The sequence below is a fragment of the Cetorhinus maximus genome, chromosome 3 (genome assembly GCF_964194155.1).
Source record: "Cetorhinus maximus chromosome 3, sCetMax3.hap1.1, whole genome shotgun sequence".
Classification (NCBI taxonomy): Eukaryota; Metazoa; Chordata; class Chondrichthyes; order Lamniformes; family Cetorhinidae; genus Cetorhinus; species Cetorhinus maximus.
The window spans coordinates 159,533,777-159,561,115 of record NC_135881.1 but is presented as its reverse complement, the minus strand read 5'-3'; the positions used below and the strand labels follow the sequence as shown (position 1 = coordinate 159,561,115).

The window sequence follows — 27,339 nt, the reverse complement described above, 5'->3', positions numbered from 1 at the left end:
GGTGCAATTATATTGCTCGGTTTAGTCTGTAGGCCACCAACTAGTGGGAAGGATGTAGAGGAGCAAACCTGCAGGGAAATTAGAGAGGTGAAAACATTATTATAGAGTAGCTAAAATTAATTAGTCAAATATAAAACCTGGTAGCGTAAAGGGCAGAGAGGGGCAAGAGCTCCTAAAGTGTGCTCAGGAGAATTTTCTACAGTATGTGAACGGTCCAACAAGAAAAGAGGCACTGCTAGACCTGGTTCTTGGCAGTGAGGTGGGCCAAGTAGATAAAATGTCAGTGGGGGAACATTTCAGAGGCAGTGATCATTGTGTCATAAGGCTTAGGATGACGGTAGAAAAGAACAATGGGCAATCCAGAGTAAGAATAATTAACTGGTGGAAAGTTGAGTTCAATGGGGCAAGAGTAGAGCTGGATTGGATAGACTGGAACCAAAGGTTGGCAGGAAAAAATTATAGCTGAACAATGGGCTACTAACATCAGAAATAGGAGCAGAAGTAGGCCATTCGACCCCTTGAGCCTGATCTGTGTCTCAATAAGATCATGGCTGATCTGTTTGTTTTTTGAATTTCACATTCCCATCTACCCCTGATAACCTTCGATTCTTGTTAGGCAAGGGAATCAATCCACCTCTGCATTAAAAATATTCAATGACTCTGCCACCACTGCCTTTGGAGGCAGAGTGTTCCAAAGTTGCACAACCCTCTGAGAGAAAAAAATTCTCTTCACTTCTGTCCTATAAGGGTAACCCCTAATTTTAAAACAGTGCACCCTAGTTCTGGACTCACCCACCAGAGGAAACATCCTTTCCACGTCCACCTTGTCAATACTGTTCAGGAAGAGAACTTTGGAAAATTAATACCAGTGCATCTACTACCTCATTAACCACTTCCTTTAGGATGAAGTCAATTAGGACCCGAGACTTGTCAGCCTGCAATTTCATCAGTTTGGTCAGTACCGCTTCCCGAGTGATTGTAATTTCACCAAGTCCCCCTCCCTTCCAGCTCCTGACTTACAAAAAAACATTCCAGTAATAGCTGTATCCTCTAAAGTGAAGACAGAAGCAAAATATTTGTTAATTTCATCTGCCATGTCCTTATTATCTACCATTAACCCCCTACTATCACTCTCTAGAGGACCAACACTCACTTTAATTACTCATTTCCTTTTTAAATATCTGTAGAAACTTGCTATCCGATTTTACATTTCTAGCTAGCTTCCTCTCATACTCATTTTAGTCATTCTCTGCCATTCTTTATATTCCAACCAATCATCTGACCTGCCACTCACCTTTGTGCAGTTATGTGCGTTTTCCTTGACTTTGATGCTGTCCTTAACTTCTTTTAGTTAAACACAGATGGTGGTCCTCCCCTTAGAATTTTTCTTTATTGTAGGAATATACTTATTCCCTTAAATGTCTGCCACTGCTTCCCTATTCTCTAGCCCAGTATCCCAGTTCACTTTAGCGAGTTCAGCTTTTATGCCCACATAGTTGCCCTTATTTAAGTTTAAAATACTAGTCTTAGACCCACTCTTCTCCCTTTCAAACTGGATGTAACATTCAATCATATTGTGGTCACTGCTACCTAGGTCGCTCTGAGGTCATTAATTAACCCTGTCACATTACACAATACTAAGTCTAATGTAATCTTCTGTCTGGTTGGTTCCAGAACATGCTGCTCTAAAAACTATCTCGAAAACATTCTATGAACTCCTCATCTAGGCTACTACTGCCAGTCTGGCCTTTCTAGTTTAAATGTAGATTAAAATCACCCATGATTTTTGCTGTCCCTTTATCACCAGCACTCTATCTTCACACAAGCTCCCACAAACCACAGCTGCAACATAGCACCTGTCCTGGCATTGTTACTTATGTTGTTTAGTTAATTTAATTACTCAGTTAACTTAGAGTAATTCCTATGCATGGCTCACCACTTTCCCCTGTGCACTGAATTCCCACGTGAATCTAATTCACCACTCACTCAGTCTCCGTTTCACTCCGGCGTAGTTGCTTGTCTCCTTGAGTTCCCCCTTCAGGGAAGAAATGGTTTGGGCAAGTCAAGGTATATTCCCGCGAAAGGGATTAGTAGGGAAATCAAATACAGAGCTCCCTGGATGAAAAAGGAGATAGAAATTAAGATAAAGAAGAAAAACTGTGCTTATGACAGGTGTCAGGTGGAAAATACAATTGAGAACCAAGCGGAATACGAGAAGTGAAGAAGCAAATAAGAGAAGTGAAGAGGGAGTATGAGAAAAAACTGGCAGCCAACACAAAAGGGAATCCCAAAGTCTTCTAAAGGCACATAAATAGTAAAAAAGCGGTAGAAGGAGGAGTAGGGCTGATTAGGGACCGAAAGGGGTCATGGCTGAGGTGTTAAATGAATACTTTGCATCAGTCATTAAAAAGGAAGCAGATGCTACCGAGGCCACAGTGACAGAGAAGGAAACCCTGTCACTAGAAGAGTTCAAAATTGATAAGGAGGCGGCATTGGATAAACTGTCGGTACCTAAAGGTGACAAGGGTAGGATGAGACGCATCCAAGAGTGGAAGTTGCAGGGGCACTGGCCATAATCTTTCAGTCTCCCCCAGAATCCGGGATTGGTGCCATAGGACTGCAAACCCTTGTTCAAAAACGGTTGTAAGGATAAACCCAGCAATTACAGACCAGTCAATTTAACTTAGGTGGTGGGGAAGCTTCCAGAAACAATTATTCAGGATAGAATCCTGAAGCGGGAGGGTGATAAGGCAAAGGTCATGGTACATGTTGGTACCAATGACATAGGTAGAAAGAGGGAAGAGGCCTTGCAAGAATTCAGGGAGTTGGGCAGTAGACCTCTCGGGTTGTAATCTCTGGATTACTCCCAGTGCCATGTGCTAGCGAGCTCAGAAATAGGAGAATAGCGCAGATGAATATGTGGCTTAAGAGTAGGTGCAGGAGGGCGGGTTTTAGATTCCTGGATCACGGGGACTGTTTCTGGGGAAGGTGGGATCTGTACAAGCGGGACAGTCAACATATGAACCATCCTAGGACTAACATCCTTGTGGGTGGGTTTGCTAGTGCTGTTGGGAGGAGTTTAAACTAATTCGGCAGGGGGACCACAGAATGTTAGCAGAATAGAGACACATCATAATACAGTAAAACAATCAAGTCAGAGGGAGTACAGCTGCATTAAATTTCAAAGGAGTAAGGCAAGGCTGGATGGCCTCTACCTTAATGCCAGGAGTGTTACAGGTAAAACGGATGAGTTAAGGGTGAGGATTGACATGTGGAATTGTGATATAGTAGCCATCACTGAAACGTGGTTGAGGGAGGGGCAGGATTGGCAGCTCAACATTCCGGGTTATAGAATCTTCAGGCGAGACACGGGAGGGGGTAAAAAAGGAGGAGGCATTGCATTATCAGTTAGGGAGTCAGTTACTGCAGTAAGGAGAGATGATATCTGGGAGGGGGCATCGAATGAAACTTTGTGGGTAGAGTTTAGGAATAAAAAAGGGGCACCCACATTGTCAGGTGTTTATTATAGACCCCCAGCTAGTCAGCGGGAAATTGAGGAGCAAATATGTGCACAATTTGCGGAGGTGTGTAAAAGCAATAACAATAGGGTAATTATACTAGGTGATTTCAACTTTCCCAACATTAATTGGGATAGACATAGTGCTAAGGGCTTGGATGGAGTGGATTTCTTGAGATGTGTACAGGAGAACTTTTTAGATCAATATGTAGAGGGTCCAACAAGGGATGGTGCAGTGCTGGGCCAAATTCTGGGGAATGAAGCCGGACAGGTGGCTGTGGTGGTGGTGGGGGAGCATTTTAGTGACAGCAACCACAACATGGTACAATTTAAGCTTGTTATGGACAAAGAAATAGACAAGTTGCAAAAAAATGTTTTGGATTGGGGGAGAGCAGGTTTTAGTAAAATAAGGCAGGATCTGGCCAAGGTAGATTGGGAACAGCTACTTGTGGGGAAATCTATAGAGGAGCAGTGGGGGGCATTCAAAAAGGAAATAGGGAGGATACAGGCTCAATATGTTCCCCTAGGGTAAGAGGCCAGAGAACCATGGATATTCAGGATACGAGAAGGAAAAGAGAGGCTTTTAGCAGGTGCAAGGGAGGCAAATCAGCGGAGGCATTAGTGGAGTACAGAAAGTGCAGGGTGGAGCTTAAGAAAGTAATTAGGAGAGCAAAGAGGGGATATGAGAAAGCTCTGGCTGGTAAAAGTAGGGAAAATCCCAAGATATTCGATGAGTGTATCAATGGGAAGAGGATAACCAGGGAAAGAGTAGGGACCACGGTCTATGGGTGGAGCCAGAGTACATCGGTAGAATGTTGAACGAATACTTCTCATCCGTCTTCACCCAAGAGAATGAGGATGAAGGTATGGAACTCGGGGAGAGAGACTGCGAGGTTCTTGAGCAAATTGATATAGGGAGTGACAATGTATTGGAGGCGTTGGCAGGCTTAAAAGTGGATAATTCTCCAGGCTCGGATGATTTGTGTCCCAGACTGCTGAGGGAGACAAGGGAGGAGATCGCAGGGGCTCTGACCCAAATTGTTAATTCCCCTCTGGCCATGGGGGAGGTGCCAGAGCACTGGAGAACAGCTAATGTGGTTCCGCTATTTAAGAAGGGTTGTAGAGATAAGCCAGGGAACTGCAGGCCAGTGAGTCTCATGTCAGTGGTAGGAAAACTATTGGAGAAAATCCTGAAGGAGAGAATCTGTCTCCACTTGGAGAGGCAAGGTTTGATCAGGGATAGTCAGCATAGCTTTGTCAGAGAGAGGTCATGCCTAACAAATTTGATTGAATTTTTTGAGGAGGTGACCAGGTGTGTAGATGAGGGTAGTGTAGTTGATGTAGTTTATATGGATTTCAGCAAAGCGTTTGAGAAGGACCCACATGGAAGACTTATAAAGAAGGCAAATGCACATGGGATACAGGGTAATTTGATAAGGTGGATTCAAAATTGGCTTAGTTGTAGGAGGCAGAGGGTGATGACAGAAGGATGCTTTAGTGACTGGAAGCCAGTGCCCAGTGGCGTACCACAGGGATCTGTGCTTGGTCGCCTATTATTTGTCATTTATATAAACGACATAGATTACTATGTGGGGGGTAGGATTAGTAAGTTTGCGGATGACACAAAGATTGGCCGGGTGGTTAACAGTGAGGTTGAGTGTCTTGGGCTACAGGAAGATATAGACGGTATGGTCAAATGGGTAGATAAGAGGCAGATGTAATTTAACCCTGAAAAGCTTGAGGTGATACACTTTGGAAGGAGTAATTTGACAAGGAAATATTCAATGAGCAGCATGACACTAGGAAGTTCTGAGGAACAAAGGGACCTTGGCGTGTGTGTCCATAGATCTCTGAAGGCGGAGGGGAATGTTAGTGGGGTGGTGAAAAAGGCGTTTGGGACACTTCCCTTTATCAATCGAGGCATAGATTACAAAAGTAGGGAGGTCATGCTGGAGTTGTATAGAACCTTGGTGAGGCCACAGCTGGAGTACTGTGTGCAGTTCTGGTCACCACATTATAGGAAGGATGTGATTGCACATCCAACAAGAAAAGAGTTAAGAGTAGAGACAACATCCTACTTTCCAGCTTGGCATTGCAATCTCATCATAATTTTTGTGAATCAATTTGTGGATAGGAGGACTAACGCAGGTAAACAGCAACAGCACTTTCTACCCCTCAACTGCTCCTGCTGGGCACTCAACAGGTCAATTATATGAATTTTAAAATGCTGCAGAAATCCTAGCATGGTCTAGAGACATGACCCTGTCTCTGTCCTGTTCATTCTTCACTGTGCCTGGAGAATCTGTATGTTCTCAAGACAGAACAAAACAGGAAGCCTCCCCACTTTATTACTAAGGAATTGTGGTCCAGTGCACTTCAATAGCTAAGAATCGTTAAATTAAAAGGCAATTTAATTAAATCCAGTTTTTAAAAATGGATTTAATGGCATTTTGCAGCAAGTGTCACTGCTATGACAGTACTGCCTGAGACCACCAGTTCTGGTATATTTACACATTCTCATTAACCTACACCTACCTGATTTGAAACAGCCCATCCCACAGAGCTGGGTTTGATAGATTGAGATCTGTTTTTTCTGCAATACCTGACCCAGAGATTCAACAGCCTGGTATCATGATGCTCTCTCCTTATTAGTTTACTATTTTAAAACAAATCCTTCACGATGAATGCCTGATTATGTTGTCATTGCCAACTTAGGATACCAGCTTTCTCAGTGACTCTCACTTAATGTCTATTGTAAAACTTTTAAGATGTACAGTTCTTGGCAGCCCAGTTGCCGCTGAATCCCCCACTGCCAACAGATAAAAAGAATTAATAGCATGCAAATACAATGGCATTTTAAAGAATGATGCTCTCTTGTCTGTCAAGCACTTACAGAGAGAAATGTGCACTTACATACAGACAAGAAGATTGAAATAGAGGGAAGCAGACAGTTTCTAGACAGAGTGACACAGTGTAAATGAGACCTGCAGAGATGAGGCTAACAATGGACTGGTGATAAACATGATGGCACCTGTTTCATGTTGTGGGCTGTTAGCTTTATTGGGAACTTCCAAATAATAATTTACAGTTGAAACATTCCAAACAATGGGAGTGATACAACATAATCTCATCAAACGTTCTGACATCACATTGCTCAACTTTCTCTTTTGTTCCTCAATCCAGCGGAAGAAGTCGAAAGGCTGGCTGCAATGCGTTCAGAGTCACTGGTCCCAGGTACTCACACACCACCCATCAGGAGAAGAAGCAAATTTGCAACACTAGGGAGGCTGTTTAAACCGTGGAAATGGAGGAAGAAGAAAAGTGAAAAGTTTAAACAGACATCTGCAGGTAGGCATTTTTACAAATTACTCTAATCAATTCTGAATCTGGGGAGCTGCAAAATGAGTGTACTGTTTGGACTGAGAAAATAGTGACATCCAATTCTCTGAGACCTTAATGTATAAGTAAACTTCTGTGCTTCTAGCCTTATTATTGTCTGTTGGAACTTTTATATCTTTATCAAAATGTGATCTGTGAGTTTGTCCTGATTCCTATTTCCGTCAATTCCACCTCCTCCCCCCAGTCCTTACAGACCTCATGTGCATAATACATAATTTCATAATTGACAGGCACACCAGGAAACTTACCCTTTTTGTGTGTAATCCTTGACTTTGGATATGGGAAGTAAGTACTAACAAAATGATTCACTTAAAGAAGACATGACAGCTGAGCTAGTCTCTCAACATTCATTCATGTGGGGTTCTTGCAGGAATCAGCCACAGGAGCACCTGTGGATTTTCTCTTTCCTAATCCAGCCATTTACAGCGGCTGTACTGGGGTACAGCCTAGAGTAGCTGTGGCCTATTTTGTATACACTGCTAAGATAAACCTTCCTTCCATCAATTGAGCCATTAGGGGAGCTGATTTTTATTAAGATTTATTTTTACATCAGTGTTAGGCTCAATCGTAAATTATGACACAATCATGATATCTGGCTATAGTTGTGACTTCTCTTTCAGATGGCACATGCTAATCTATTGGCACTTTTTACTAGAGTACTATAAGCTCATGTTAGAAATCTCATCCTTTAAGAAATATTCAGCTGTTCACTGTGGTCTCTATGACCCAGTCTCCAGTTATGACAGAGACAGAAGCAAAATACTGCTGACACTGGAAATCTGAAATAAAAGCTGAGAATGATGGAAATGCTCAGCAAAAATATTCTGGAAAGCTCTTCTGTCCAACGAGATTTATGCTTGTCTCTTTTATCTTGTTCATCTTCATTGCTTTATGTTTGACCTTGATTCTGCTATTCCCATTTACACCTCCGACAGACACATCTTTTGTTTCTTTGCTTGATACCTGCTGCAGCTGAGTGGTTTTGCGGTTGCCAGGTTCTCAAACCTCAGACCCAATTATAGAGCTATGATGTGCAAAGAATTTGCCTTTGATTCTTTGATATTCCCTGCGGGGAAGTGGTTGACCTCCACTCCCACCCAGGAGCTCAGTTTTGTAGGAAACTGACCCTAAACCTGCTATTCTGCACGCATGTGTAACTTACACAAAAAACTTGTTCTGTGAATGCAAAATATTTACTGTGTTTCTCATTTTTAATAGGGGCTTTTGCACAAAGATCAGCAAGTGAATCTTTTTTTCCCCGCAGTTTATAAACTTTAGTGCTGTCTTTGGGAGTAGGCTGTGCACAAATTGGCTGTCATTACAACAGTGACTAATCTTCCAAAGCATTTATTTGGCTGTAAAAAACTTTGAGACATCCATTGGTCAAGAAATATACTCTATAAATGCAGGTTTTTCTTGTTTGTTGAAGCATCAGTAATGCATGTTTATCAAGGGTCAGCTGAATGGGCAGAATTTTACAAGGCCCCGCTAGCAGGTTTGCAAGCGGGTGGGGGGAGGGTGGGGCAACCATGTGCACCCTTACTGCCAGATCCCTGCCCATCCCTGACCTTTCTGCATTTTACAGAGGCAAGTCGTAATACAAGGCCTGCCCACCCTCACCCCAATGGAGGCCGTAAGTGGCCAATTAATGGCAACTTAAGGACTGCTTCGCACTCAGCCTCAATATTGAGTCTGGTGGGAGGGGGTCAGGGATGTTCAGGATGAAGGCCTGGCAGGTTACCATACTCAGGCCTCAGGCAGGGAAAGGAGAGGCCCTCCATGACAGACCCTTTATCCCGATTGGGCCTCCCTTTCTTCCAAGGACTATGCCCTCTAAGTGCTTTCTCCAACCGTGCTGTTTAATGGTGTCTCCCTGCTTTTTCTAATCTCATGCTGTTTTATGGTGTCCCACTGCTCTCCTCTTGCGTTCTTTTGTGGCGTGTCACAGCTTTCTCTCCCCTCATACTATTTTATGGTGTCTTGCTGCTCTCTTGCGTGCTTTTGTGGCGTGCCGCAGCTTTCTCTCCCCGGTGCTGTTTTATGGTGTCTCGCAACTCTCTGTCCCCTTACAATGTTTTATGGTGTTTCGCTGCTCATTCTCCCCCTCCCACTGTTTTATGCTGTCTTGCTGCTCTCTTGCGTGCTTTTGTGGCGTGCCGCAGCTTTCTCTCCCCGGTGCTGTTTTATGGTGTCTCGCAACTCTCTGTCCCCTTACAATGTTTTATGGTGTTTCGCTGCTCATTCTCCCCCTCCCACTGTTTTATGCTGTCTTGCTGCTCTCTTGCGTGCTTTTGTGGCGTGCCGCAGCTTTCTCTCCCCGGTGCTGTTTTATGGTGTCTCGCAACTCTCTGTCCCCTTACAATGTTTTATGGTGTTTCGCTGCTCATTCTCCCCCTCCCACTGTTTTATGCTGTCTTGCTGCTCTCTTGCGTGCTTTTGCGGCGTGCCGCAGCTTTCTCTCCCCGGTGCTGTTTTATGGTGTCTCGCAACTCTCTGTCCCCTTACAATGTTTTATGGTGTTTCGCTGCTCATTCTCCCCCTCCCACTGTTTTATGCTGTCTTGCTGCTCTCTTGCGTGCTTTTGCGGCGTGCCGCAGCTTTCTCTTCCCGGTGCTGTTTTACGGTGTCTCGTAACTCTCTCTCTCCTTGCAATGTTTTATGGTGTCTTGCTGCTCTCTTGCGTGCTTTTGTGGCATGCCGCAGCTTTCTCTCCCCTGGTGCTGTTTTAAGGTGTCTTCGCAGCTCTCACTCCCCTTGTGCTGTTTTATGATGTCTTGCTGCTCTATTTCCCCTTCTGCTGTATACTTTCAATCTCGTTTCATGAAATCTATGCCTCCTGGTTATTGATCACACTCATATGAAAAATAGATCTTTCCTATCCCCTCTTCTGATCCCTTCACAATTTTATGCATTCAATTAAATCTTCTCTATATCTCCTCTCTACCATAGAACCAACCCCTTTACACTCTTTTCTCATATAGAACCACAGAAAAGTTACAGCACAGAAGGAAGCCATTCGGCCCATCTTATCCATGCCAACCTGAGGACATCCAGGTGCCCTTTCTAATCCCACCTTCCTGCACCCGGCCCATAGCCCTGCAGTTTACAGCACTTAAGGTGCAGATCCAGGAACTTTTTAAAAGAGTTTAGAGTTTCTGCCTCTACCACCAACTTGGGCAGTGAATTCCAGACACCTAGTACCCTCTGCATAAAAAAGTTCTTCCTCATGTCCCCCCTACACCTTCTGCCACTTATCTTGAATCTATGTCCCCTGATTCTAGAATTCTCCACGGGAAACAATTTTATCCTGTCCACTCTATCTATGCCCCTCATAATTTTGTACACATCAATCAAGTCACCTCTCAGCCTTCTTTGTTCTAAGGAAAATAACCCCAACCTATCCAATCTCTCCTTGCAGCTACTCTTTTCTAACCCTGGCAACATTTTTGTAAAGCTCCTTTGCACTCTCTCCAGAGCTTTTACATTCTTCCTGTAATGTGGTGACAAGAACTGCACACAATACTCCAGTTGTGGCCTCACCAGTGTTTTATACAATTCCAACATTATATCCTTACTTTTATATTCTATACCTCTGCCAATGAAGGAGAGCATTCCATATGCCTTCTTTACAACCTTGTCTACTTGAACTGCTGCCTACAGGGACCTGTGTGCCTGTACGCCAAGATCTCTCACTTCATCTACCCCTCTTAGTATATCCCCATTTATTGTGTAATCCCTGTAACTGTTTGACCTCCCTAAACGTATGACCTCACACTTCTCTATGTTAAAATCCACCTGCCACTTTACCGCCCACTCCACCAACCCATCTATGTCGTTTTGGAGATTATGGCTATTGTCTACACCATCCACTACTCGGCCAATCTTTGAGTCATCTACAAATTTCCCAATCGTGCTCCCCACGTTCACGTCCAAATCGTTAATATATATCACAAACAGCAAGGGTCCCAACACCGAGCCCTGTGTAACACCACTTGAGACAACTTTCCATTCGCAAGGGCATCAATCAACCATTACCCTTTGTTTCCTGTTACAAAGCCAAACTTTTATCCAGTTTGCCACATTACCCTGAATCCCATGGGCTTTTACTTTGCTGACCAATCTGCCACGTGGGACCTTGTCAAATGCCTTGCTAAAATCCATGTACACAACATCCACTGCACTACCTTCATCAACCCTTCTTGTCACTTACTCAAAGAATTCAATCAGATTTGTGAGGCATGACCTTCCTTTAACAAATCCAAGCTGACCATCCCTTTCCTGTCCATGCCTTTCCACATGACAGTTAGTCCTATCTCTCAGGATTGATTCTACTAAGTTGCTCACCACTGATGTAAGACTAACTGGCCTATAATTGTTTGGCATTTCCTTTGATCCCTTTTTAAACAATAGAACTACGTTTGCATTTCTCCAGTCCTCCGGTACCTCCCCTGTATCTAGTGAAGATTGGAAAATCATCCTCAGAGCATCTGCTATCTCCTCCCTGACTTCCTTCAGCACCCTCGGAAACAATCCATCTGGCCCTGGTGACTTATCAACTTTCAAGGATTTCAACTCTTCGAGTACTTCCTCTCTCTTTATGATTATCCCGTCCAATATCTCGCAGCGTTCCTCCTGTACTACTATATCTACATTCTCCCTTTCCTTTGTAAACACGGAGACAAAATATTCATTCAAAACCCTTCCCACAGCCTCTGCATCTACACACAAGTTTCCATATTCATCGCTGATAGGTCCCACTTTTTCCTTAACTAACCTTTTAGCATCAATGTATTGGTAAAACATCTTTGGGTTATCTTTAACTTTACTTGCTAATCTTTTTGCATGCCCTCTCTTTGATTTCCTTATTTCCTTTTTTACTTTGTCCCTGCACTTCCTATATTCGTCTAGGCTATCTGCAGTGTTTAGTTCTTTGTGCCTATCGTATGCTTTCTTTTTCTGTTTGATCTTCCCCTGTATTCTTCTAGACAACCATGGAGGTCTAGATTTGGCATTCCTGGAAAGCCATACAAACAATATCTCCTTTGTTTATTTTTGTAGGGGACATGTCTACTTTGTACAATTAGGATCTCGCTTTTTGGTGCTTCCCACTGGTTTTCCACTGTTTTATCCTCCAGCTGTCCAGTCCACCTCAGCCAAGTCCCTTCTCATTTCTGCAAAATTTGCCTTCCCCCAGTTCAAGACTTTTACTCCTGCCTAATCTCTGTCCTTTTCCTTGGTAATGCTAAATCTACCTGAATTGTGATCACTGTCCCCAATATGGTCGCCAACTGTCACTTCACCCACCTGCCCTGCTTCGTTCCCCAAGGCTAGGTCTAAAATTGGATCTCCTCTCATTGGGTTTGTCACTAATTGGTTGAAAAAATTTTCCTGGACACACTGCATGAATTTTTCTCCCTCAGTGCCCCTGATATTGTTTAAATCCCAGTTGATATTAGGATAGTTGAAGTCTCCTACTATTATCGCCCTCTTGCTCTTACAAGCAGAAATTTGCCTACGTATTTGTTCTTCTATCTCCCTTTCACTCTTTGGGGGTCTGTAGTATACTCCCAGTAGTGTGAGTGCCCCTTTTTTATTTCTAAGCTCAATCCATAAAGCCTTGTTTGTTGACCCATTTAGTATATCGTCCCTTCTCACAACTGGAATTGATTCTTTACCCTCCCTCCTTTTTTATCTCCTCTTATTGTGCCTGAAGACTCTATGACCAGGGATATTAAGCTGCCAATTGGGTCCCTCCTTTAGCCAGGTCTCCGTTATAGCAATGACATCCTGCTGCCATGTGTCTACCTGTGCCCTTAACTCACCTACCTTGTTTGTAATACTCCTTGCATTGAAGTATAAAGTTTAACCCTGTCAATTTCCCTTGCTGGACACTTACTAAACTTTGCTTCTCCTGTAACTCCATGTCTAACACAATATCCCTAGCTAATGTTCTACCTCCATTTTTCTGATCTGTATCTGACCCTACTCCTGGGATCCCATCCCCTTGCCACACTAGTTTAAATACTCCCCAACAGAACTCGCAAAAGCCCCCGCAAGGACACTGGTCCCAGCTCTGCCTGGGTGCAGCCCGTCCGGTTTGTACAGGTCCCACATTCCCCAGAACCGGTCCCAGTGCCTCAAAAATCTGAATTCCTCTCGGCTACACCATCTCTCCAGCCACGTGTTCATTTGGTCTACCCTCTTATTCCTGCTCTCACTAGCACGTGGAACTGGGAGTAATCCTGAGATGACTACATTTGAGGTCCTGCATTTTAATTTATCTCCTAACTTCAGAGCTTGCAGGTCCTCATCCCTTAGTATGTCCTGCAGCCGCTCCGTGACATCCTGGACCCTGGCACCAGGGAGGCAACATACCATCCTTGATTCACGTTTGCAGCCACAGAAGCGTCTGTCTATGCCCCTAACTATTGAATCCCCTATCACTATAGCCCTGCCACTTGTTTTCCTCCTGCTCCTCTGAGCAGCAGAGCCACCCATGGTGCCGTGAACTTGGCTGTTGCTGCTTTCCCGTGAGAGGCCATCGCCCCCTTGTTCTTCAAGGTAATGGAGGTTGCAGAATAGATGTGTTGAAGGACTCATAGTACCAAATTTCTACAGTGCTTCTTGTCGATGGTGCATACTGCTGCCACTGTGCCCCATGGTGAAAGGGATGCTGATAAAGTTTATTCACTTTTTTAATATTTATATTTGTATTTGTAATATTTGGACTTTCTTATTTATTTTCTGCCTTTAATTTTCAGCCTTGCATCTTCCCTTCTGAATCTCCATTCAGCTTCCCACGATCTTGTGTAACCGGGTTAAACCCTCTTCAACAGCATTTCCTGTGATGATATTGATGCAGATCCAGCCGTTCATCTACTTGTAACATAGAAACTAGAAGCAGGAGTAGGCCATTCGGCCCTTCGAGTCTGCTCCGCCATTCATTATGATCATGGCTGATCATCCAACTCAATAGCCTGCTCCCGCATTCTCCCCATACCCTTTGATCCCTTTCGCCCCAAGAGCTATATCTAACTCCTTCTTGAAAACGTACAATGTTTTGGTCTCAACTACTTTCTGTGGTAACGAATTCCACAGGCTCACCACTCTCTGGGTGAAGAAATTTCTCTTCATCTCAGTCCTAAATGGTCTACCCCATATCCTCATTTGTCAGTCCTGCCATCAGTCGGGTAAACCTTCGCTGCACTCCCTCTATAGCAAGTACATCCTTCCTCAGATAAGGAGACCAAAACTGCACACAGTATTCCAGGTGTGGTCTCACAAGGCCCTGTACAATTGCAGCAAGACATCCCTGGTCCTGTACTCGAACCCCCTGGCTATGAAGGCCAACATACCATTTGTCTTCTTTACCGCCTGCTGCACCTGCATGTTTACTTTCAGCGACTGTAGTGCAAGAACACTCAGGTCTCGTTGCACATTCTGTTGCACTGAAAGGTCTGAAGGTGGATAAATCACCTGGACCAGATGGATTACACCCCAGAGTTCTGAAGGAGATAGTTGAAGAGATAGTGGAGGCGTTAGTGGCGATCTTTCAGGAATCACTGGAGTCAGGGAGGGTCCCAGAGGACTGGAAAATCGCTAATGTAACACCCCTGTTTAAGAAGAGAGTGAGGCAAAAGACGGGAAATTACAGGCCGATTAGCCTGACCTCGGTCGTCGGTAAGATTTTAGAGTCCATTATTAAGGATGAGATTTCAGAATGCTTGGAAGTGCATGGTAAAATGGGGCAGAGTCAGCATGGTTTCATCAAGGGGAGGTCATGCCTGACAAATCTGTTAGAATTCTTTGAGGAGGTAACGAGTAGGTTAGACAAAGGAGAGCCAATGGATGTTATCTACTTGGACTTCCAGAAGGCCTTTGTCAAGGTGCCGCATAGGAGGCTGCTCAGTAAGATAAGAGCCCATGGTGTTAGAGGCAAGGTACTAGCATGGATAGAAGATTGGCTGTCTGGCAGGAGGCAGAGAGTGGGGATAAGGGGGTCCTTCTCAGGATGGCGGCCGGTGACTAGTGGAGTTCCGCAAGGGTCAGTATTGGGACTACAACTTTTCACTTTATACATTAATGATCTAGGTGAAGGAACTGAGGGCATCCTGGCTAAGTTTGCAGATGATACAAAGATAGGTGGAGGGACAGGTAGTATTGAGGAGGCGGGAAGGCTGCAGAAGGATTTGGACAGGTTAGGAGAATGGGCAAAGAAGTGGCAGATGGAATACAACGTGGGGAAGTGTGAGGTCATGCACTTTGGTAGGAAGAATAGTGGCATAGACTATTTTCTAATGGGGAGAGAATTCAGAAATCTGAATGCAAAGGGACTTGGGAGTCCTAGTCCAGGATTCTCTTAAGGTTAACTTGCAGGTTGAGTCGGTAGTTAGGAAGGCAAATGCAATGTTGGCATGTATTTCGAGAGGACTAGAATATAAAAGCAGGGATGTGCTGCTGAGGCTTTATAAGGCTCTGGTCAGACCACATTTAGAATATTATGAGCAATTTTGGACCCCGTATCTCACGAAGGATGTGCTGGCCCTGGAGAGGGTCCAGAAGAGGTTCACGAGAACGATCCCAGGAATGAAGGGCTTAACATATGAGGAACGTTTGAGGACTCTGTGTCTATACTCGATGGAGTTTAGAAGGATGAGGGGGGATCTGATTGAAACTTACAGAATACTGAGAGGCCTGGATAGAGTGGACTTGGGGAAGATGTTTCCAATAGTAGGAGAGACTAGGATCTGAGGGCACAGCCTTAGAGTAAAGGGAATACCTTTTAGAACAGAGATGAGGAGAAACTTCTTTAGCCAGAGAGTGGTGAATCTATGGAATTCATTGCCTCAGAAGGCTGTGGAGGCCAGGTCATTGAGTGTATTTAAGACTGAGATAGATAGGCTCTTGATTGGTAAGGGGATCAAAGGTTATGGGGAGAAGGCGGGAGAAGGGGGGTGAGAAACTTATCAGCCATGATTGAATGGCGGAGCACACTCGATGGGCCGAATGGCCTAATTTCTGCTCCTATGTCTTATGGTCTTATTCCCCTCTCTCAATTTATAGCCATTCCTGTTTTTTGCCAGCAAAGTGGATAACCTCACGTTTATCCACATTATACTGCATCTGCCATGCATTTGCCCATTCACTCAGCTTGTCCAAATCACACTGAAGCATCTCTGCATCCTCCTCACAGCTCACCCTCCCACCCAGCTTTGTGCCATCTGCAAATTTGGAGACATTACATTTAGTTCCCTCATCTAAATCATGAATATATATTGTGAATAACTGGGATCCCAGCACTGATCCCTGTGGTACCCCACTAGTCACTGCCTGCCTTTCGGGAAATAGACCCGTTTATTCCGACTCTTTGTTTCCTGTCTGCCAACCAGTTTTCTATCCATCTCAGTACACTACCCCCAATCCCATGCGCTTTAATTTTACACGCCAGTCTCTTATGTGGGACTTTGTCGAAAGCCTTCTGAAAGTCCAAATAAACCACATCCACTGGCTCCCCCTCATCAACTCTACTTGTTACATCCTCGAAAAATTCCAGTAGACTTGTCAAGCATGATTTCCCTTTCATAAATCCATGCTGACTCTGTCTGATTCTGCCACTGTTTTCCACGTGCTCAGCTATTAAATCTTTTATAATGGACTCTAGAATTTTCCCCACTACCGACGTCAGGCTGACTGGTCTAAAATTCCCTGTTTTCTCTCTACCTCCCTTTTTAAATAGTGGGGTTACATTAGCTACCCTTCAATCTGTAGGAATTGTTCCAGAGTCTATGGAATCTCGGAAGATGACCACCAATGCATCCACTATTTCTAGGGCCACTTCCTTAAGTACTCTGGGGTGTCGATCATCAAGCCCTGGGGATTTATCGGCCTTCAATCCCATCAATTTCCCCAACACGATTTCCCTACTAATACTGATTTCTTCCAGTTCCTCCCTCTCACTAAACCCTGTGTTCCCCAACATTTCTGGTATGTTATTTGTGTCCTCCTTTGTGAAGACAGAACCAAAGTATGTATTTAGTTGGTCAGCCATTTCTTTGTTCCCCATTATAAATTCCCCTGTTTCTGACTGTAAGGGACCTACATTTGTCTTCACCAATCTTTTTCTCTTCACATACCTGTAGAAATATTTACAGTCAGTTTTTATGTTCCCTGCAAGCTTACTCTCCTACTCTATTTTCCCCTTCTTGATCAATCCCTTGGTCCTCCTTTGCTGAATTCTAAACTGCTCCCAATCCTCAGATCTGTTGCTTTTTCTGGCCAATTTGTATGCCTCTTCCTTGCATCTAATACTATCCTAATTTCCCTTGGAAGTCATAGTTTGGCCACCTTTCTTATTTTACCTTTGCGCCAGACAGGAATAAACAATTGTTGCAGTTCACCCATGTGCTCTTTGAATGTTTGCCATTGGCTATCCACCGTCATCTCTTTAAGTAATGTTTCCCAATCCATCATAGCCAACTCACGCCTCATACCATTGTACATGTCCCACCTCCCCCAGAACTGGTCCCAGTGCTCCAGGGATCTAAAGCTGTCTGCCCTGTACCATATCTGCACTCATGCCTCATCCTCTTATTCCTGTACTCACTAGCATGTGGCACTAGGAGTAATCTGGAGATCAATACCTTCCTTTCCTAACTCCCTAAAATCTGCCCGTTGAATCTAATCCCTTTTTCTACCTATGCCACTGGTGCTGACCACAACTTCTGGCTGCTCGCTCTTCCCCCTCAGAATACTCTGCAGCTGCTCAATGACATTCTTGACCCTGGTTCCAGGGAGGCAACATATCATCCTGGAGTCATGTCTGCAGCCACAGAAACACCTATCTGTTCCCCTAACTATTGAATTCCCTTTCACTCTTGTTTCCCTAGCTTTCCTCCTCCCCTTCTACACAGTTGAGCTAGCCATGGTGTTGTGGCCTTGGCTCTGGCTGTAATTCCCAGAGAAACCATCGTCCTCACCATCATTCAGAACTGAATACTGGTTAAAGAGTGAGATGCACTTAGCAGACTCTGCACTAACTGTATGACCCTCCCTAGGGATCACCTTACTGTTTGCGCACATCCCGGAATATGCTCTCAGCCTTGTGGGTGAACCACAGTGATGCCACTTGCGGCTCAAGCTCTGAAAACTAGAGCTTGAACTCCTCCAACTCGTGACACTTCCTGTACATGTCGCTTTCCAAGACACAAGAAGCATCCTGGAGTTCCCAGATGACACAGGATGTGCATTCAATAGGATTGTGGTGCTCTGTCATGGCTCGATTTATTACATTTCTTTGTCTACTAACTACAGTTCTCAGTTTAACCCATTGCCAAATTTGGAGAGAAAAAATTTACAATGATAACACTCATCAACCACATATCTGCTGTCCTGTCTCATTCGTTTATTTTGTTTCTGTTGTTTTTGAATTCACTGAATATATCCTACCGCTTCAGCTCAGCCTGTACTCTGTCCTGGCCTAGTCTCTTGCTCTATTTATGCTCTTGCTCCCTCTACTTTCGCCACCTCTAACCACTCTCTGTTTGGAATTTGATTCTTTTTTCTGTGTTCGGGCCAAAACTATTATGAGGTCTGGAACTGAGTGGTTCTGGTGCTACGTAAACTGAGCATTGGTGAGCAGGTTACCACTGCACTGCAATGATACCCATTGAATTGTGTTTGACATGGAAGCCCATAAAAGTCCTTATGGTGCCTCTGTATAGATTCCGTTTGAGACATTGGCCTGAATTTTTTTTTCCTGCGTTGGGCGAGCTTGGCAGGAGCGGGCAGGGGTGGTCGCAGGGCCACCTGCTGCCCACAATCGGCTCCACACTGCCATTTTATGCAGGCAGGCCAATTATGGCCCGCCCAGTGTAAGATGCACGCAGTAGTGCTGAGCGAGGGGAGGAGGGAGAGTTGGGCCCAGAGCTCAATCTCCCTGAGGCATAGAGTTGCCTCAGGGAGATTGAAGCGCATTTCAAAAAAAAACAATAAATGCAATAAAAATTTAATGAAATGTCATCTCGTGACTGTGTCACATGAGATGGGACGTGTTTTTATTTTTCAGAAAAAGTTTTTATTTAATTCGTAAAAGCTTTAGGAAACCTCATCCTGCTCGTGGATGAGGTTTCCTAAAAAACAAAAAGGCTGCTTGGCCTTTTCACCTGAGTGCCAACTGTAGGGTTGGACGGGCAGCCTGAAGTTCAGGTTAATTACCTGGTGAATGGCCTTAATAGGTCTATTAATTATCGGCAGGCGTGCAGCCGACTCCAGCGCATGCCCGCCGAACAAAATATTGCGAGACAGCGTGATGACATCGGGACGCACACTTGATGTCATCACGCGTCATTTTACGTGCCGGCATGTTGGGGCCGCCGATTGTAAAATCCTGGCCATTATTCCTGTAAACTATGCTGCAATCCCTCTCCTGGTAATATCTTTTCTTCCTTCCTTTCTAAGTTACAAGTGTTCCATCATGCTTGTCAACAAAGTTTGCCGAAGTAAAAGCTCACCTGGTAAATGTCTGCACCCATTTTCCTCAACCTGTGACACTTAACAAGATTGTTCTGTTTGACAAGTGTCTTGAGACACAAAACACACTTTTTTTAGAATACTGTCCTATACTGTTTAGGGGCTTATCGTGATGTAGTTATACAGGTGACAATCTCGCAGAGATATACTATAAAGGCTATGGTAGTGGTAGTTTAGTGATTGTGATGGTTCTGCATTAGTAATGCCAGAAATTATGAATTTAAATCCTAACATTGAAAGTCCTGAAATGTATATATGTAAATGAGTCCTACAGTCGCTTCAGAATCTGGGTGCCATTTTGTTGCTGTCACCAGTTCCTCATCATAAACCATGACTTCCACTTCACTGTTTAAAAGATCCTCAGCTGCTCTTGGAAACTTTTGTGAAATATTTGGTTGCTGTTACATTTCAATTTTTGACAGCTTAAACTATTTTAATTAGCAAGCAGTGGCTGTAGAATATTCTTCTCCCTTAAGGGCTTCAGATAACATACCTTTTTCATCATGGGTTTTCTTCTGGAGGATCGGGGGAAGGAGTATACATAGTCACACTCTTGAAATAAAATGCGACCATTTTTGGTTTACACTTATTACAATAGTGCCCCAATTTAAAATACAATTAAGCTGTGTTCAGCTTGATCTTTCTTCACATATTAATCAGCTGAGCTTTGAAGTGCAGAAATATTCTGCACTATTCTGTGGGCCAAACTTTGATTTTGCTCTGCACTAGGCTGCATCTTTGGTAATCCAATAGCTCTGAATCTCAATCAGTGAGTCATGCAGACCAGGAAAAACCAAAGTTCACTCAAGTCTGAGGCAAGTTAATTGAGCTCAGTACTAAGTACACAGATGAGATCGGGGGCATTGAATACAAATCTATACACTTAATAAAAGCATGATTTTTTTACACTACACTTATGCAAGATAATTCTGAAGCAACCTGTGATGGACTAGATAGCAGCAAAAAATTGAAACTAGAATGTGCAGGCATTGTTAGAAATTTTCCTGCACTCTTCCCCTTCTCCTAGTAGAGAACTAGGCTACCTTACTATTGTAAGTTCCTCTACGTGTAAATGGCAGCGGGAGGAACGTGGTGAAGGAACTCAGCCAATTTCCTTGCCTTCCACCTGAAGTACTTCCAACCCCATCTACGAGCAGGAGAGAAGTATATGATGGGGTAGCGAAGATAGCCTCTAATGGCCTACTTGCAGGGAGAGGGCCTAAAAGTGGGCATCTCTCGCGCTCTCTCGCTCGCGCTCTCTTGCTCTCTCCTGCTCACTCCTCCACCTCATACGCAGTCCTGAGGAAGGGATGGCTTACACAGACATTAATCTTAATTTTTTAGATAAAGTCTTAGCGGTGTTACTGTCTCCCTTAATACTGCCTGATTGGACTCAGCTGCTGCAGTAGATGTCACTCCCGCAATTTGCAGCTGGTGAGCTGCAACCACAGGCAGGTGAGTGCCCATTATCCTGGCAGTAGTCATAATTCTCTTGCTGAGTAAAAGGGAACCCAGGTGAGATAGAGAACGAGGATCTGCAGAAACTGACCTTGTTGTACATGATGTGTGCCAAAGGCAGAAGGAATAGGATGGAAGCGTTATGTGGTTTGGAGGATTCAGTAATTAGGGGGACAGACACCATAATCAAGTGTTGTGCACCTGGTGCCAGGGCAAGGGACATCTCGAAACAGCTTGAGAGGACATTGGAGTGGGAGAGGGAGGATCCAGTCATTGTGATTCGTGCTAGGATCAGAAACTTGGGAAGGGTAGTTAAGAAATCCTGTTTGGAAAGTACCCAGGGACTAGGAGCTAAATTAAGAAACAGGACCTCAAGGGTGAAAGGGGAAAAATGTGTTCACAATGCTGCTTTTCAAGTGGTGCTATGCAGATTATGTTGATTTATCTAACAGTGATCATAATATGATCAAGCTCAAGTAATATTTGAAAGGGTGAAACATCAAACAGCAACTACGACTCTAGATTTAGGTAAAGCCGATTTCATTTCAATGCAATGCCACAGAGATTGCTCGTAGTAAATTGGGCAAATCTATTAATGGGTAAAATGATAGAAGTGAGCTGTTCAAAAAATTTGTTGTGACACTGAAGTAGTTTATACCCCAAAGGGCTGAGCTTGTCAAAAAAAAATCAGCCATGGATGACTATAAACAGATAAGGGACAACATAAACCTAAAAGAGAAAACAGACAAAAATGCAAAAAATAGCACACATTTAAGGATAAAATTGGCTATGTTAAAAGGCATGACAGTAGACAGGTAATGACTAACATTTAAAGAACTAATACATAATTTACAGCAAAAATATGTTCTTTTAATGCACAAAAACCCAGCAAGATAAGTGTTTCAACTGTGGCTAATAAAAATAAATCAAGGATTGTATGAGATCAAGGGAAGAGGCGTATAAAATTGCAAAAAAAAAGCTTGAGGTTTGGGAACGTTTTCGAATTTTGCAAAGGAGGACCAAGAAACTTTAAGAAAGGGAAAATATAATATGAGTAAACTTGTGAGCAACATTAAAAAAAACTGTAAAAGGTATGTAAAAATGAAAAGATTAGCAAAAACAAATATAATGGAGAATCAAGGGACTAGTGTAAGTGAGGAACTGCTAGATATTAATATCAGTAAAAAAGAAGTACTCGGTAAGTTAGCGGGACTTAAAGATCTACATCCCAGAATGTTGAAAGAGGTAGCTGAAGAAATTGTAGATGCATTGGTGGTCATTTTTCAACATTCTATTGATTCTATGATGGTTCCTGTAGAATGGAAGTTGACAAATGTATCAGCACTATTTAAAAAAGAAAGGAGAGAGGAAATAGATAACTACACAACTGCTAGCCTAACATCAGTTATAGGAAAAATGCTAGAATCTATGATAAAAGATGTGATGACAGGACACATGGAAAAGAATGGTAGGATTAAGCAGAGTCAACATGGATTTATGAAAGGGAAATCAAGTTTAAAAAACCAGTTGGAGTAATTTGAGGATGTAAATAGCAGAATAGATCAGGGGGATCCGGTGGATGTGGCATGTTCAGATTTTCAGAAAGCTTTTGATAAGGCCCTACACGAGAAGTTTGTAAACTAAATGAGGATGCACATGGGATTGGGGGCAATACACTGACATGGATTGTGAACTGGTTGACGGACAGAGAGTAGTAATAAATGGATCATTTGCAGAATGGCAGGCTTTGACTAGTGGGGTAACGCAAGGATCAGTTATTTACAATCTGTATCAGTGATTTGGTTGTTGGGATTAAATGTAGTATTTCAAAGTTTGCAGATGACATAAAACTAGGTGAGTTGTGAGGATGATGCAAAGACACTTTAAAGAGATTTGGAGAGGCTGTGAGTGGGCAAAGATTTGGCAGATGGAATACAGTGTGGAGAGTTGTGAGGTTATCCACTTTGGTAGAAAAACAGAAATACGGTGTATTCCTTAAATGGTGAGAGGTTGGGAAGTGTTGAACTTCAAAAGGGTATCCTTATTCATGTGTCACTGAAAGCTAACATCCAGGTACACCAATAAAGGCCAAATGGTACTTTGACCTTTTATTGCTGGATGTTTTGAGCATAAGAGTAAAGATGTCTAACTGCAATTATATAGGGCCTTGGTGAGACCACACCTGGAGTATTGTGTACCTAAAGAAAGATATACTTGTCATAGAGGGAGTGCAACAAAGATTCACCAAACTAATTCCTGGAATGGAAGGATTGTCCGATGATGAAAGATTAAATAGGCTGGGCCTTTATTCTCTGGAGTTTAGAATAATGAGAGGTGATCTCATTCAAGCATACAAAATTCTTACAGGGCTCAACAGGTTAGATGCAGGAAGGATGCCCCCCTGGCTGGGGATTCTAGAACCAAGGGACACAGTCTCAGAATAAGGGGCAGGCATTTAGGACTGAGATGAGGGAGAATTTCTTCACTCAGAGGGTGGTGAATCTTCGGAATTCTCTGCCCCAGAAGGCTGTTCGGGCTCAATGGTTGAGTATGTGGGTGAGGTGAGAGTGACTGCCCTTGACATCAAGGCCCCATTTGACCGAATGTGGCATCACCTAGCAAAACTGGAGTCAATGGGAATCAGGGGGAAAACTCTCTGCTGGTTGGAGTCATACCTAGCTCAAAGGAAGATGGTTGTGGTTGTTGGAGGTCAGTCATCTCAGCTCCAGGACATCACTGCAGGAGTTCCTCAGGGTAGTGTCCTCAGCCCAACCATCTTCAGCTGCTTCATCAATGACCTTCCTTCCATCATAAGGTCAGAAGTGTGGATATTCGCTGATGATTGCACAATGTTCAGCACCATACACGACTCCTCAGGTACTGAAGCATTCCATGTCCAAATGCAGTAAGACCTGGACAATATCCAGGCTTGGGCTGACAAGTGACAACGCAAGTGTCAGGCAATGACCATCTGCAACAAGAGAGAATCTAACCATCGCCCTTTGATGTTCAATGGCATTACCATCACTGAATCACCCGTTGTCAACATACTGGGGGTTACCATTGACCAGAAACTGAACTGAACTAGCTATATAAAGACTGTAGCTACAAGAGCAGATCACAGAATCACAGAATCTCACAGTGCAGAAGAGGCCCTTCGGCCCAACGAGTCTGCACTGACACGTGAGAAACACCTTAACCAATTCCATTTACCAGCACTTGGCCCATAACCTTGAATGTTATGATGTGCCAAGTGCTCATCCAGGTACCACCCTCTCAGGCAGCGCATTCCAGACCTTCACCACCCTCTGGGTAAAAAAGCCTTTCCCCACATCCCCCCTCTAAACCTCCTGCCCCTCACCTTGAACTTATGTCCCCTCGTGACCGACCCTTCAACTAAGGGGAACAGCTGCTCCCTTTCCACCCTGTCTGTGCCCCTCATAATCTTGTACACCTCGATCAGGTCGCCCCTCAGTCTCCTCTGCTCCAACGAAAACAACCGAAGTCTATCCAACCTCTCTTCATAACTTAAATGTTTCATCCCAGGCAACATCCTGTTGAATCTCCTCTGCATCCCCTCCAGTGCAATCACATCCTTCCTATAATGTGGTGACCAGAGCTGCACGCAGTACTCCAGCTGTGGCCTCACCAAGGTTCTATACAGCTCCAACATGACCTCCCTACTTTTGTAATCTATGCCTCGATTGATAAAGGCAAGTGTCCCACATGCCTTTTTCACCACCCCACTAACATGCCGCTTCGCCTTCAGAGATCTATGGACACACACGCCAATGTCCCTTTGTTCCTCAGAACTTCCTAGTGTCATGCTGTTCATTGAATACTTCCTTGTCAGAGGCTAGGAATCCTGTGACGTGTAACTCACCTCCTGACTCCCCAAAGCCTGTCCACCATCTACAAGGCACAAGTCAGGAGTGTGATGGAATACTCCCCACTTGCCTGCATGAGTGCAGCTCCCATAACACTCAACAAGCTTGACACTGTCCAGGACAAAGCAACCCGCATTATTGGCACCACATCCACAAACATTCACTCCCTCCACCACCAACGCACAGTAGCAGCGGTGTGCACCATCTACAAGATGCACTGCAGAAATTCACCAAGGCTCCTTCGACAGCACCTCCCAAACCCATGACTACTACCATCTAGAAGGACAAGGCCAGCAGATAGCACACCACCACCTGGAAGCTCCCCTCCAAGTCACTCTCCATCCTGACTTGGAAATATATCGCCAGGCCAAAATCCTGGAACTCCCTTCCTAACAGCACTGTGGGTGTACCTGGACTGCAGCGGTTCGAGAAGGCAGCTCACAAGGGCAACCAGGGATGGGCAATAAATCCTGGCCCAGCCAACGAAGCTCATATCCCAGGAATGAATAAAAAAAATGTTCAAGACTGAGATCGATATGTTTCTACATATTTAAAAACACCAAGGGATATGGGGATAGTGCAGGAAAATGGTGTTGAAGTAGAAAGTCAGCCGTGATCTCATTGAATGTTGGAGTGGGCTTGATGTGCTGAATGGCCTCGTCCTGCTCCTACTTCTCATGCTCTTAAATAAGACTAAATAAGAACAAACTGGAACTGGGCATTAAGTGTTCAGAATATGCATGTTTGCAATGTATAAATCATTGTTTTTTAAATATTTGTTCCTGGAATGTCAGTGTTACTGGCAAGGCTGGCATTGATTGCCCTTGGTAAGGATGTGGTGGCATTCTTGAATTACTGCAGTTCATGTAGGTACAGTAAAGTCCCGCTGCTTGTGGAGGTTACATTCCCACGAAACCTTACAAAGGGCGAAATTGTGAAGAATGAACATGCTTTTCCATGCGGCTGAATTAGATAGGTTCCAGCCATGCGAGGGGAGCATTGGTTTGGGCTGTTACTCTTCTCTAAATTATGGTGAAATACCTGTATCCGATAGAAGGGGGAGTCTCCGAGCAATGTGTCAGTGAAGATTTCAAAATGAACTCCGCCATTATTGCAGCGAGATTTGGACATTTCCTTCATTCGGGCTGCACTTCAGTTGCAACCATTCAGGTCTCTGCACCGATATGGCTGTTGTCTCCCTGGGGAAAGAAGAGAGAGGGAGAAGAAACCACGGATGAGCGAACATTGCACTTTGTACACAAGTTGTGCATCGCGTGAGCAAAGCGAGGGTAAGTGAAAATGCGAAACAGGAAGGGTCTGTATGTCTACAGTGCTATCCGCAAGGGAGTTCCAGAATTTTGACCAGCAACAGTGAAGAAACAGCGATATAGTTCCAAGTCAGGACAGTGCGTGGCTTGCAGGGGAACTTGCAGGTGGTGGTGTTCCCATGTGACTGCTGTCCATGTTCTTATAGGTGGTAGAGGTCACAGGTTTGGAAGATACTGTTGAAGGAACCTGGGAGAGTTGCTGGCGTGCTTCTTGTAGATGGTGTACACTGCTGCCACTGTATGCTGCTAGTGCCATAGGCCAAGTCTGGCAGATGTGTCCTTTAGAATGTGAACAGGTCGATCAGTCGTGGTGTTACCAAGCCATTCTTGGTGATAGACATTGAGGTTTTGTGCCCTTAGTGCTTCTTTCAGGTGCTGTTTTTAACGAAGGAGTATTCATCAGTTGTGGGAGGAGGGTAGGTGGTAATCAGCAGGAGGTTTCCTTGCCAATGTTTGACCTGATGCCATGAGACTTAAAGGGGTCCAGAATCAATTTTAAGGACTCACAGGGCCACTTCATTCTGACTGTATGTCACTGTGCTGCCACCTCTGGTGGGCCTGTCCTGCCAGTGGGACAGAACATACCCAAGGATGGTAGTGGAGGAGCCTGAGAGATTTGTTGTAAAATATAATTCAGTGGGTCTGGCAGCATCGGTGGAGAAGAAATCAGTTAACGTTTCGAGCCTTCATGGCCCTTCGGCAGAACTGAAGCATAGTTAGGAGAGAGGAGAAATATAAGCTGGTTTAAAGTGGGGGGGCGGGGGGAGAGAGAAGTTGAGGGTGTGGTGATTGTGGAGATAAGCAAGCAGTGATAGGAGCAGATAATCAAAAGATGTCACAGACAAAAGGATCAAAGAGGTGTTGAAGGTGGTGATATTTGTCTAAGAAAAGTGCTAATTAAGAATGGAAGACAGGACACTCAAGGTACAGCTCTAGTGGGGGTGGGGTGGAAAGACTGACAAGGTTTTAGTTTTAGATTTAAAAATGGAAATAGGTGGGGAAAGAAGAATCTATATAAATTATTGAAAAACAAGGGGAGGGGGGAGAAACGGGGTGGGGATGGGGGGAGGGGGAGTTTAAGATCTAAAGTTGTTGAATTCACTTGGCACTTGAATTGACTAGGCACTTTACAGCCTTCCGGGCTGAATATTGAATTCAACAACTTTAGATCTTAAACTCCCCCTCCCCCCATCCCCACCCCGTTTCTCCCCCCTCCCCTTGT

The 27,339-nt window shown here is 44.2% G+C and overlaps 1 protein-coding gene across 1 annotated transcript in view; it reads left to right on the top strand.

Moving 5' to 3' along the window:
• Positions 1-27,339, top strand: part of phactr1 (phosphatase and actin regulator 1) — a 711,982-nt gene that overhangs the window by 297,875 nt on the left and 386,768 nt on the right. The window contains exon 2 of the mRNA XM_078539187.1: positions 6,701-6,865. Within this exon, the coding sequence (XP_078395313.1) occupies positions 6,701-6,865 (165 nt within the window). The remainder of the gene's footprint in view (positions 1-6,700; positions 6,866-27,339) is intronic.